This window comes from Lagopus muta, chromosome 1 (genome assembly GCF_023343835.1).
Source record: "Lagopus muta isolate bLagMut1 chromosome 1, bLagMut1 primary, whole genome shotgun sequence".
Taxonomy (NCBI): Eukaryota; Metazoa; Chordata; class Aves; order Galliformes; family Phasianidae; genus Lagopus; species Lagopus muta.
This window is the reverse complement of record NC_064433.1, coordinates 171,036,596-171,050,814: the sequence shown is the minus strand read 5'-3', so window position 1 is coordinate 171,050,814 and position 14,219 is coordinate 171,036,596. Positions and strand designations below refer to the sequence as shown.

Below are 14,219 nucleotides of genomic sequence, written 5' to 3'. Positions count from 1 at the left end.
GAAGTAGACTATTTTAACTGAGTAGGAAGTCATTCGTTTTGATACCTACCATAGCTCAATCAGTGCATGGGGTTTTAGACTAATTATAGATCTGCACATGGCAAGAATATCGGGTACCCTGGAACCCTGTCAAAAATGTTGGATATTCAGAACTATCTTCCTGTGCACCTATGGTACTCACCATGAAACTACTATTTCATGCTTACCCTGCATTTCTTGTAGGTTTTCCACTCATCTTGTTCTTAAGTAAACATCATCCAATCCACTTAAAATAGTGTGTTATATCACACGGGATAGAAAAAAAGGTACAGATTCTTTTCACACCATTTTTTCCATCCTCACTATGAAAAGTCCAACTCACCAATCCCAATCACACGCTCATATAAAGAAATCAATTATTCTAAATTACACCTGGGTAACTGGTTTGAATTTGGTTTTGGCTAGTAGGAACACATAAGTAGTGTAGATTGCTTGTAATATGTAGGGAAAAAGACATGAAATTCTCAAAACGTTGCTGAAAAATGGAGAGGTGTTATAATAGCCACATTTTTGCTCCACTAATATACATGTTATATAAGTGTCCGCTGCAGCAGTTTTGGTTTTAAAGAAAGTTAAACTCTCTCTCTCTTGCACTAAATAAACTTACTTAATGTGCCTCAAGGAGTTCAGAATACTGCCTCAAATCTGCCTGCAATAAGAGTACTGCAAGTTATTAGGCAGTAATTTTTAAACAATAACACCATAAAGTGATGTGGTCTGAAGGAATAAAACCACCTGGTATCCTAACAGCTATTTAAAACAGCAACATTATTAGCATACCCGTAAGAAAACAAAAGGCATGCCTACAGCTTTGAAAGTTTTAATCAAATTTTCATGCATAAAAAATTACTCAGCTGTGAAATAAGACAAATATCAAATCAGCTGTTGCCTAAAGTGTCTACAAACGGCCAAGAGAAAAAAAAAGGCAAAACTAGAGATTCAGTTAAATGCAGAGCTTCTCAGCATTCTGTTTTCACAGACTAAATGCTGATGCTCAGAACAATTAAGCACTGCACTCTTTAAAGCAAACCGCTTTTAGACGCCGGCACTAAAAGCGCATTCACACCTGCGCACATCTGCTTCACACACTGACATGTGCTGTGACAGGGACAACAAAGCCTGCCTGCCTGCCATCACCGGGCACACACAGCTGCCAGCCCACCCACACTCCAGTTTGCTGTACCTCCGTGATGGCGCTGCTGCCTTCAGGACTCACCACAACATTGATTTGGCTACCATCAGAAAAGCCAGAAATCAGCTTCCCAAGTTCAGAAACAACACCAACTCCAGGACTGGCTCTAATTCAAACATCCCTAGGCAGCTTTTCCCTCTAATATTAATGGGTTCTCCTTGAATGCTAGCTGGTTCAGGCAATTACATTTTGTATTGATTATTTAGATAAAAGTAAAGTAAACAGGTTTAATCATGCTGGCACTGAGCTAGCAGAGGGATAGCTGGAAAATGGAGCTTTACTAAAAACATCTGCTAACACTGTAACACTTACTTAGGTGTGTGAAGTCCCAGTGTTGTCTTTCTCTTCTGAGAAATTTTAAGTATTTGCAGACAGAAAATGCAGTGGGGCTGGAAACTGGCTACAAAAATATTTTTCATTTTGTATATCACAGTGTATTTCAGACATTGTTCAGAGGAATGCTCTAAAATATAGGTGAGGACATCAACTTTATGAACAAACTATCTGAAAGCACAGACTCTATTTTTCTTGAGTATGTGAAGTTAGATTAGTAAAGAAATGACAGGCAATCTGTATTAATATCAATTTATTTTGCTTCAAAGGAGGGTACAGAGCGTTCAGATTCTGTTACTAGGTATCTTAACAGCACATCATTTTTTTGTGTCTTCAGCACTAACACGTATTACCTGCACAGCACAATATGTTGTGCGGCTGACATAAGCTCTATACTCTCTCCTGGGACTGCAATTTTCCTTTCTCCAAATACTCTCCTTTGACAGGTGCTTCCCTCAAATGATATAATTCATTTTTTTTCCCCCAAATACAGAGCCAAAATATTGAAATAGCAGAACCGTCATTACCTAACTATATTATCCCTTCGGTTCATTTTGGTTTTTTAATCTCCCACATGGCTAAAAAGTTTTATCAAATTCTATTTCTTTCACAAGATCAAAATCAGCACAATTTGGGCACGAGTTATTATGTGTACATTCTCAAGCATAGATTTTGGAACAGATTTCTTTACTGACTCGTTATTTTCTGCCATTTGTAGCTGGATCCTTAACAACAGATTTTGCACTCCAGACAGACAGGAACAAACCTAAGACAGTCTCTAATTTAGAGCAATTCTAAATCTCCTGTATGGGCAGGTCCTCAGTCTCTGAAAGCACCATGAGCTTCACTGATTAATCCTCTTGATTTTTTACACTATCCTCACATTAAATCATTTTTAAAAAGGCCTTAGTTGCTGGATTGTTCGATTTTCTTTTCTATTCAACATAAATGAAATCGATACATGATCACAATATCTAATGCTCCAGGACAGCTGTTCCCTACATCTTTTTTTATAAACAGCTTTAATCTAGAAAGACATTGTGGTTTATAGGTTCACTGTACAGATCTATGAAGTTTTGACAAATGGAATTACAGAATCACAGAACTGTAGAGGCTGGAGGGGACCTCCAGAGATCATTGAGTCAACCCCCCTGCAAAGCAGGCCCCCTGCAGCATATGCCACAGGTAGGCGTCCAGGCGGGTCTTGAATATCTCCAGAGAAAGAGTCTCCACAAACTCCCTGGGCAGCCTGTCCAGTGCTCCATCATCCTCACTGTGAACACACATTTACTGTGAAGTTCTTACACACATTTGTGTGGAACTTCCTATGCTCCGATTTATGGCAGTTTCCCCTTGTCCCATCACCACACACCGCTGAAAAGAGGTTGGCCATGTCTCTTCGACTCCCACGCTTAAGGCGCTTATAAACATTAATGAGATGCCCTCTCAGTCTTCTTTCTCAAGGCTGAACAGACCCAGGTCCCCCAGCCTTTCCTCATAGGGCAGAATAAATGTTCCTAGTTAGTATTAGCAGGACTTGTCTCTAATCTGCATCTACGAAACGTGAAGCATCTCAGAATACATCAGTATTTCTCCCTCTGGTAAAAACTATGGAGCTGTCTGCATCCAGTCTCAAACCCAAAAGACTCCCATGAGAAGAACTATCTTTTGCAAAAAGATTTTAAAAAAATAAATTCAGTTTTATTTGTGTAGGTTTGTCCTCATTATTAAATGCTCATGGATCATTTCAGGCAACTTATTTTATTCCAGAGTTAGGCTCCTTAGGCTGTATTCCCCCAGTCCATCTTTTTTTTAAGCAGAAAAATATATATGCTGCCTTCCAGCCCTGCAATAACAGCAACTATCACTAAAAAAATTACTCTATTACAGTTTCTCATGTCACCTATTCTACAGGCTGTTGAGGTTGTTAAAACAAAAAGAGCATCCTAAGTCATAGGAATATTTTTTAATACAGCTTCACTGCTCTCCTGCAGAAATTTTTCTTCCTTAACACTGCATCTTTATCAGAAGCAGCCTTGTTCTGTAAGTTGCCTTCTCCTTTATGCACAACAGTCTTAACAGTGAAAAATTTCTCCTTCCTATTTCAAAGTAACAGGAAAAAAAGAAAAAAAAGCAATTCCAGTTTCTGTGTTTTAACCACCCTCCACTTAGTAATAATTAGCCACCTTCAGAAAACTTTTCTTGACCCAGGTCGTTCAGTTAAGAGAAAGAGCTCTCAGGTTAGCTCCCTTCAATACATTGTAAGTCCCTAGAGGACAGTCTTCCAAAAGAAAAAAAAACAAGAGTAATAATGCCTTCAGAACAAAATTTTAAAAAAGCTCTGACTGAAGAATAGAAGAATTCAAAAAGCAGCTCCATGACCTACCACCTACGGGTGTTCAGTTCCATGGCAACGTAAGACTTCCTAATGATTAGTCAGCCTTATATTACTTCATGCATAATATTAGCATACAATCCTCCTGCAGCGAGCTACGCTAAGAATAAAGTTTATTCGAAGGTGATGTTCACAGAAGTAACCTGAACTGTCAAGGTAGCGCTTGGAGTTTTTTAAATGGGAAATTGCTGTAGGTTGCATTTTGAAAATAGCAGCATGGAGGCAGTATTCGAGTATATCTGGTAAAAAATTATTTTGGCAACGCAGACCAACACCAGCATTATATAGAGGCCTTCTACTAGATTAGTTAAACTCTTAATACTTGAATAGACTGATGTTCTCATATCCAGAACCTTATTACAGTGAGGGTGACGGAGCACTGGAACAGGCTGCCCAGGGAGGTGGTGGAGTCTCCTTCTCTGGAGATGTTCAAGACCTGCCTGGATGCCTACCTGTGCGACCTGCTGTAGGGAACCTGCTTTGGCAGGGGGGTTGGACATGATGATCTCTGGAGGTCCCTTCCAACCCCTACAATTCTGTGATTCTGTGATTCTGTGATTACACATGTATGCATATATAAATATGAATACCTACCACTGATGTGCTGGTTCCAATTTTACCACTTTGAAATGCATCCAGGTTGTTTTTGGTTCTCTTTTAGATGCTGTACTGGGGTTTGAAATGATTTTTTTTTTAGAAAAATCTTCTACTAAATATTAAGGATGAATTCATTTTCCTTAGATGTCTTCTGAAGGCTTCTGCTTTCTCAAAGCTAATGAACTACAGATTTTAAATCATCTCTTTTCAAAAGGTTTTGCCAGTACAAAAGGAGCTGTGGACACTCCTGGCTTTATTAAAAAAGTGAAGACAGGACAGCACTCTGGGCATAGGGCCTGTATCTAGTATGAGTAATAGAAAATTATAGTTGCCAAATTTTAATAACTCAGACCAACTTCATCAACAATGAGTAGAGTCTCAATATAAAATCCCTCTGGCACAATCAATACTATCCAATAAACAGGCATCTCTCCAGGGCACATTCTAGGACAGTTCAGTGGATGGCATATTTCAGTCAGGTTCTCAGACTGAATAATGAAGCACTGATACTGCAGGAGCTGCTGTTCATCACAAAGATATCTCATACCAACTCATAATAACTAGAGAAAACAGAACTATGCTGATTATACAAAGGATCTCCTAGATCAGGACTACAGGGCACATCTTTTCAGAAACAGATCGGTTTCTAATAGCTTCTTGCACTGTAAAGGACCCACAAGCAGTGAAAAATAAAAGCATACTTGCCAAGATAACTAGTACTTTATATTCCATTACACCAAAACAAGATGAGAAGTACATAGCTAAACAACTAGGAAAGGTATTCCTAAACAATGCTGAAATTAAACTCCTTTATGCTTGTCACTAAAGTTAACAACCTTGGGGAAGAACTACATACAGCCATCTTCTGTTGCTTCCCTATCTACTGGAACAGGAAAAGCAAAATATAAGACATCTCTCTTAAACAGCATTTTCAAAAGAAGCTGGAATATATTCTAGTTTCAGCTGGAATAGAGTTAATTTTCTCTTGAATATCTTGTTTTGGATTTAGGATGAGAATAACGTTGATGACACACTGCAGAATTAAGTCAAGGATGTTTCAGATCCTCACGCTGCCCTGCCAGAGAGGAGCAGGGGGTGCACAAGAAGCTGGAAAGAGACAACCAGATCAGTTGACACAGACTGTCCAAAGAGATATCCCATACCATATGGCACCATGCTGAGCAATAACACTGGGGGAGTTAGCCAGTGGGGAGGCTGGCTTGACACTGGGGAGCATGTGGTGAGCAACTGCATTGCACATCACTTGTTTTGTGTACTCTTTTATCATTATTCTTATTTTCCTTCCTGTTCTGGCCTATTAAATTGTCTTTATCTCAACCCACGAGTTTTACCTTCATTCCAATTCTCTCCACCATGGCACTGTGGGGGCAATGAGCAAACGGCTGCATGGTGCTGAGCTACCTGCATGGTTAAACCACCATGGCATATTTGGAAGCTATCATCTTCTCAAGATACACTGAATGGAGCATTTTAAAATCTGTGAACTATGCCCAAAGGCTGTAAAAAAAAAAGAAAAGTTACTTCTGTGAAAATGGAGATATCATGCAGTCAAATTAAAAGCTCAAATGCTAACAAGGTAATATGAAGATCTATCCTGTTATGCCTACTGAATTTCTATGTTACTCACCCAGCACTGAAAGTCTGCCTTATAAAATTGGAAAAAAAAAAAATAAAATTGGAACAGCTCTCTTAGTATTTGGATATACAGCTGAAATATTTATATTTTGGGAAACTATCTTAAAATATGTTGTAAGAAAAATCTCATCTGAACTAATCTGATTAATCTAAATAGTCCCTAGGAAGATTCAGTTCAAGAAATTATGACACAAAAAATAAAACGAAAAAGTAAAAATATCACAGTATAAAACATCAGTAAAAATATGCACATTCTGTCTACTCTGTTATTATTAACAATGCCTATGATGAGTAAAATCTCAAATATATTTAGATAATACTGAGATCAAAATTTTTTTTCTTTTACTTAAAACAGGCTTAAATTTTATACTATAATCTTCCCACTAAAAATGCAATCTAATTACAAATCTGTTACTGAGAAAAGCTTTGTATTTTCGGGTCCATAATTTGTAATATTTTAATATTAAAAATAAACATTGTATTTGATAAATGAAGATATGCACACTCCAATTTCTTAATGCAAATGAAACAGGAATTTCCATCAGTTTTGATTTACTGATGGTGTCTCATTCATGCTATTTTTAACAGGTGCCAGAGAAAGCCAATATTGCAAAAAACATATTGAGGAACATTTGGTTCGGTGAGGGGAGTGAACTAGACTCAACTGCTCCAAGAGTCAGGCTTTTTCAATGAGTTACTGTTTCAAGCGATCACGATTTTTCCTCGTTATACATACAGGCAACTTTTTCATAAGAAAATGCTGAAAGATGACAGCTCTGCAAAAACACGGCTGGTGAGGAGGTAGGGAAAGAAGAAAGAAAGACCACAGCATAAGCCTGTACTGAAAAGCATTTATGTAATCTTGAAAGCTGGGATGTCTTTGTTCCTGTTTACAAATCTGTCAGTGGGCAGCAAAGATGCATGGTTTAGAAGACCAAACCTTCCCTCCAAGATATGCAAAGGCAGAAAGGTGAGAAGCAATGACCTAAATAAGTAGACCTGTAAGAAAGAGTAGAGAATATTCAAAGCTTGCAGACAGCACATAAAGAAATGAGCTTGCATAATCAAGAACATGTCTATAAAAAAAAAGTCATATGTTAAAAAGGAAATCTTGTGTTGGAAAAAAAAAAACAGAAAAAAAGAACAACTTTCTGTGAATGTATTTTCCATGTGAACAGTTCATTCAACAAAAGAATTATGAAAGATTTTCTTTAGTGGAACCCTATGTGATGCTAACAACTATCTCATGATTACGCTAACAGCTGGTTCTCGGTATTTAACTGCACATTAGCATTCTGTTTTTAAGGAAATGTTGCAACTGCAGGTAAGTTTAACCCAAGAGAAACAAACAAGTCAGGCTCATACTACCATATGGCCACGCACTTTCCATAACCAGATTTGAGCCACTCACCAGGAAAATGCATACAGGAGATTTGTATTCTAGCGTGGTTCCCCTGGCAAACAAGTCTACTGTGATCACTGCCCGTCTGTACAGAGCCTGGCATTTCTCCACAACCAACTCAGTAATATCAGACACTTTCTAGAGAGTTAGGGTTGTGATCAATGGTTCTGTGTCAGTGTGGGGGCTGGTCACAAGCGGTGTCCCTCAGGGGTGGTCTAGGGACCAGTGCTCTTCAACATTGTCATCAACAACATAGACGGTGGCATCAAGTGCACCCTCAGCAAGTTTGTGGATGACAGCAAGCTGAGCAGTGCAGTCGATACATTGGAAGGAAGGGAAGCCATCCAGAGGGACCTAGACAGGATAGAAAAATGGGCCTATGAAAACCTAATGAGTTTCAACAAGTCCAAGTGCAGGGTGCTGCACTTGGGTCGGGACAATCCCAGGTATTTATATATACTGAGGAAAGATCTCCTTGAGAGCAGCCCTGAAGAGAAGGACTTAGGGGTTCTGGAGGATGAGAAGCTGGACATGAGCCAGCAGTGTGCGCTTGCAGCCTGGAAGATCAAATGTGTTCAGGGCTGTATTAAAAAAGGGGTGGCCAGCAGGGAGAGGGAGGTGATTGTCCTCTTGTGAGGCCCCATCTACCAGGGGCCCCCAGTACAGGAAGGATATGGAGCTCTTGGAGCAGGTCCAGAGGAGGGCCACTAAGATGATCAGAGGGCCGGAGCACCTCTCCTATGAGGAAGGGTTGAGGGAACTGGGCTTGTTTAGCTTGGAGAAGATGCTCCGGGGAGACCTCATTGTGGCCCTACAGTACTTGAAGGGAGTGTATACACAGGAAGGGGATCAGCTGTTTACAAGGATGGATACTGATAGGATAAGGAGGAATGGTTTTGAACTGAGCCAGGGGAAGTTTAGGTTGCGTATTAGGAGGAAGTTTTCCACAGATGGTGCGACGCACTGGAACAGGTTGCCCAAGGAGGTTGTGGATGGTCCATCCCTGGAGGCATTCAAGGTCAGGCTGGATGTGGCTCTGGGCAGCCTGGTCTGGTGGCTGGAGACCCTGCACATTGCAGGAGGCTTGAAACTCGATGATCATTGTGGTCCTTTTCAACCCAAGCCATTCTACGATTCTACAGTTCTATGAGTTCGACATAGCAGTAGTTGCAGTGATCTCAGTGACAGCAGAGTTCTATCAGTTTTGTTAAAACTTCACAACTGTCAGCCTGCTGGATTAAAGGAATGCCCCACTAATGTCCCTGCAGTGAGAAGGGTGAGGGGATGAAGATAAGCAGGGACGAACCAAGTGGGAAGGAGCTGAGGGTACTGTGCTAAGACGTGATGATAGTGGGGGGATGACACTGGGGATCTTGAAGTAGGAGAGTAAAGGAGGCACTGGATGCAGATCCATGGGAAAGCAAGCTGTTTTCACTCTGCCCGCTCTGAACAATTAGCGTAAGTGGAATATACAACCAGAGGACTAGTCCCTTCCTGCCTTTGTTTCTGCCTCATACACAGAGTATGTCTCTAAGGCCCAGCAGTTGATGACATTTGAAAATATCACACTGTGCTGGAACACTTTATATTTATGCCTCTGTTGAAAGCAAAGTTGTATCTCAAAGTCCCTAGAACCCACCATTATTTTCCAATTGCCAAAGCACGACTTTTTGATGAGGGCAGAGTAAGTCAGCCAGCATACCCTCCTCTCCTAAGTCCAGCCAAAAGCTGCTTAACACATCAGTCTTTGTCCTATAAATCCTACAACCAATTTCCCCTTTCTCCCCCCTTTAGGAAGGACAGAGTAATGAAGGTTACAGAAACCTGACAGTTATTAACAGGGATAAACATGATACTCCTGACCCTAACCGCAGTTACTGAATGAGATGCGTGTGCATGCCTCCCAGCACACACACGTGTGCGGACATCACAGGACTCAGATTTTCCTGGCAAGCCGTCTGCTTCTGGCAAGACGATGCAGTAAAACTGCTGGCACCAGTATGCTGAGCTGAGGACGAACACAGGCCAGCAAAGTCAGAGTGAAATTAGGTTTCAAAGATTCCAGTCCTAATTTTCCCCTAGAAAAGAGTCATTTTCGTCATTGTTTCCATAGACATAACATGTGTTCTTGACAAGGGATCTGAAGCTTTTTCTACACCCAGTCATTTTATGTTGGTTACGTTCTGTTTGGAGGCAGATACTGGCTTTGGTCAGTCTAGATTGAAGCTTTTTTGCATGATGCATCTCCAAGGTGATGAATTCTGTCACACTTAGGAGATAAACTGCAATCTTAAGTCGCAGAAGGCACACAGCCAACATTAACTAAACACAAAAATAAAGCATTTTTTTAAATTTAATTTTGATATTGCCAAAAACTGTTGCATTTTTATAGTGCTATGAAAGAAACCTCTGTATAAACCAAGATGTTTTCATTTAGGGGCAATCTCTTGGGTTACTTACATTGCCAGATCCTACTTAGGTGCCTAAATAATAGCTGATTGCATATATTTTCTTGAGTATAGTTCTTAAATCCTAATCTCTGACAACATGAAGCTGAGGGTTATAGAAAAGCATCCTCTAACTTCTTTTCTTCTTAGAAAACTAAACCACCACCAGTTAAAGAAAGCCTAGGATTTCTGGGAAAGTTTCCAGCGCTGCAAGCTAACAATGCCTGAAGCAGTCGCTGCCACATTCTACACCATGGAATTTTTTCCCTTACAGGCTGGCTGATGTAATGGTGTGCTTCATTAATAAAATTTTTCTGTGCTTACACTTCCCACAAAACCTTCCTATGAAAAGAAAATCATCGCTGGTTGTTTGACAAAAAAGGAATATTTACTTCTTAATGCTGTGGTCATTCTCACGCATTTTCATGCCTTATCTGTACTTCTCTTCATGGAAGTGTATGCGACCATCCAATCTATCAGTTAGGTCAGAAGTGGAGATGACTGCTAGGAATTATGACAGAGGTGGTGTCTATTGATTCTGTACTTCATGTGATAAGCAGTGTGCTTAATACGAAAACCATCTGTACATCAAGAAAGAGATGAGAAACTGTAATATATAGTGCTGACTGCTTATTTTGCTCTTTGACGGATCTCTAATTAACTTACTTTTCTTAACTGCCAGAGATATGCAATGCCTCTTCCTAAAAAATACATAAAACAGAGAAGAGAGATGATATAAAGAAGGAGCATGCTGAAGAAGGACAGGTTTCAAACCAATGAAAGGCAGAACTAATTGTTCAACTTGAAGAAAAAATTGATGGCGCTTATAACAGTCCACAGACATTTCCTACGAAAAAAGCAATCATCTGTTTTCCATGTTCACAGCAGATAAGAGAAGCAGCAATGGGCTTCTTTTAGAGCAAGGGAATCTCTGGTGAGACAGCTGAGAAAAAATCTAGGAGAGTTCAATACTGGAACAGAAATTCTGCGGAGGTTACAGAATCCCCATTATCAGAAGATTTTAAGGGGCACACTTGACAAGTGTCTGTCACAAAAGAAACAGGTCATGTTAATTCCATTCTAGACAGGACAACTGACTCACTTCTAGGCTAGTTCTTCTGAATTCCTGATTCTATCACTTTCAGTAGGTGCTGTCTTGTGCTGGAAGCAGGATATAGAAAGATGCCTAAGTATGATGCAGACTGATGAGTTCATTGTTGTTTTCCTTCCTGTTGGAGTACAATTCTAAAAGCTGGTTCCACAACTTTTAAGAAATACAATGTAGATAATAAGAATCATACCAGGCATGGTGATGCCATTTTCAAAAGCAAACCAGACATTTCTGTAGCATAATTCATTCAAACTGTTTTAAACCCTTACCTTCAACTGAATCAATCAAACATTTATCACCTACTGTGTCAATAGGTCTACATGTTATTTACCAAGCAAGGAACCTGCTGGGATGGGCTCAGCTGCTTCTCTCAGTGTAAGTTACTTAGTTTTACCTAAGATTAATCCCAGTGTAGGCAGATTGATTTTCCAATTTCAACAAACCCCGCCACTATTATCAGGAGCTCTGAACCTAAACTATAGAAATAGGGCATTCTTCCTGAATGAAAGTAATTCCCTCTGACCCAAGAGCCCAGAGCACCTTGATTATTTATTTATTTTCTGTCCCTTTCTTTACACTTTCAAATTTTGCTTTTCCTTACTCCTTATGCTGCAACACCACAACTGTTATTGTCATCACCCAGCTGAAAATGGTAAACTCTGGAGGGATGCAGATACAGAAACAAGAGCATTTCAGAGAATCAGAGAGGCTTTCCCTGTCCTACACTGTCAGACAGCACTCAGTAATAATTTCAGTGTTGTCAGGTTAACTGTGTATTAGGAACACACATACTGTGTATGAAGAACATACATACATGCACTGTGATCACACAGTCTTCATTTGCCAAGTAAAACAAGCTAAGAACTCGTTGCTTTTTTTATTCTCTGTTCAAATCTTGCACCTATCTCAGGAAAGACCGAATAGATACATACTAGTTGATACACCAGCTATTAATGGCAAGCAACCTAAACAAATTGTCTTGATTCCAAAATTTCCCAAAAACACGGAGCAACAGTGATGTGCACTTTGCAAAGAAATCAGAAACAGTCTTATTTTCTTCTCCTTCTTAGCTCCAGTGGTCAAAACAGTTGATGTTCACTAGAAAAGCAAACACCAGAACACGTTGCTGAAGTTCTACTTCCAATCAATACTTTCAGCTATTTTTTTTTCTTTCAGTTCAGCATAATGTGAGTTGAAGCGGAAATTTTCCAGAAAAAGATACTGCTTACTGAAAGAGATAATGATATGTGAAACAAAGACTAAGCAGAGTCAGGATATGACTGTACTTTGACACTGTACCTCCAAAAAAGAACAAGTTACTTGATTCAGACAAATCTGTTATCAGTACTTCTTGAGTCAGCTTTGGAAAAAGCTGCCACAGGATGCAGTGAGGAGCCACTGGGCAGTCACAAGTGCCATCTTTTAGGTAGGAGATACAACTGAATCCAGACCATGTAGTCTAACACATAGCTCTCCACTTCTGTAAGGCAAAAACCGTAGTGCTGGCCACATTCCCACCTAGAAAACCCCCAATGCACAAGTATGTCCCCCTTACATTTCTAAATCCTGTCCTAAAGACAGCTGATGTTATCCTTTCATTTCTACTTTCTGATTTACTTACATTAGAAGAAACAGCAATTTCATTATTTTAAAGAGCAAACCTGGTGCACTATTTGTTTTGTCTTTATTGTAAAGTTCTCTAGGACTCACCCAGAGAAATATGAGACGTGTGTCTGCTTCTGCCTGTGACTGATAAAAAATGTCCTTCCCTTCAGTAGCAAAGATACCTGCTTTTTCAGGCACTATATGCTCAAACACGAGGTGTGCACAAGCTGGCTTCTTTCGCTCCTACACCAGTTAATGGAACATTTGTTTGGATGCAGCCAAACCGTGTAGCCTTCCACCTCCAGGCAGGATGGCTATGAAGCAGCTACTGTTATAACAATCTTTTTTCTGATTCAAGTCAACTTTTCTTTGAAGCCTTTGATATTTCGTAAAAAAAAAAAAAGAGAGAGAATTTGGTAACAGTTCGTTACAGACTTTCTCAAGCCTGAGAAAGAACAGGGAAATTGAAACCTTTTCTGGGTCTTGTTCTATACAAAAAATAAACTCAAGTTAAATGGCAGCTGTTTGTTTTCAAACGCAAAAAGCTTAGATTTTCTTTTCTTACTATTGCCATTCATAACTTATGAATAGTGTTTATAACAAAGTTAGCTGCAAATAAAGTCTATTTTACTTAAAGGATTATGTATATCAAACGAGTCATTCTTACAGCCAGTCTCTGAGAAACGCAGAATTCCCAGAATTTCTCAGATGTCTTCATCTACATTTGCTAATTACATTTATCTTTCATACACTACCTGTGAAGCACTACCTAAATCTCAAATATTAGAACTGTGAGTTGAGCAACTGTGACGAAGTACAGTAAATACAAAAATAGTGAGAAAGACTTTGTGAAATAGGAGTTAGTACAGGAATTAGTATTTCCTTTATGTTGCATGAGCAGCTTCGGTAGCTTTAAAGTTGCTTTCAGTTACCTCTTATTTTCAAGTATTTGGAATTCAAAGAAAAAAAATATTTGTTATCTTTATGAAATCAAAATATGTGATTCAATTTTGGCTTAGTTAGCATGATACAAAAAGCACTTTTACTCTGGTTGTAAAAGTTTTTAAGATACATTCTCTTACCACTTTCATCCAGCAAGAAATCATCCTGGTAACGGAACTTTTCCGGTCCACATGCAATAAAAATGTCATCATCACCAAAGAAATCCTGAAGGCACATCACCTGTAAGCAAAAAGGAAAGGAAGGCATTGTATGAAACATCTCATCACTGGAGTTGTAAAAACAATAAATCCCTCCTTGTCTCCATCTGCATGAAAACTCTTCACTTTTAATGGAATCAACAGGGTTTCATCTGCAGATAAATTTCAAAGCTGTGCTCTGACCATCTGTTACAAGTGAGAAACACTTTTATGGACATGCAGGAAGAGAGAGATAAGACAAAAAGCCCTAACGTCACATTTATTACATGGTGCATCAATGGG

The 14,219-nt window shown here is 39.4% G+C and overlaps 1 protein-coding gene across 3 annotated transcripts in view; it reads right to left on the bottom strand.

Annotated features, from left to right (window-relative positions):
• DCLK1 (doublecortin like kinase 1) overlaps positions 1–14,219 on the bottom strand; it is a 233,272-nt gene that overhangs the window by 101,220 nt on the left and 117,833 nt on the right. For all 3 annotated transcript variants that reach the window (XM_048948495.1, XM_048948485.1, XM_048948525.1), the window contains exon 4: positions 13,860–13,959. In XM_048948495.1, coding sequence (XP_048804452.1) covers positions 13,860–13,959 — 100 coding nt within the window. The remainder of the gene's footprint in view (positions 1–13,859; positions 13,960–14,219) is intronic.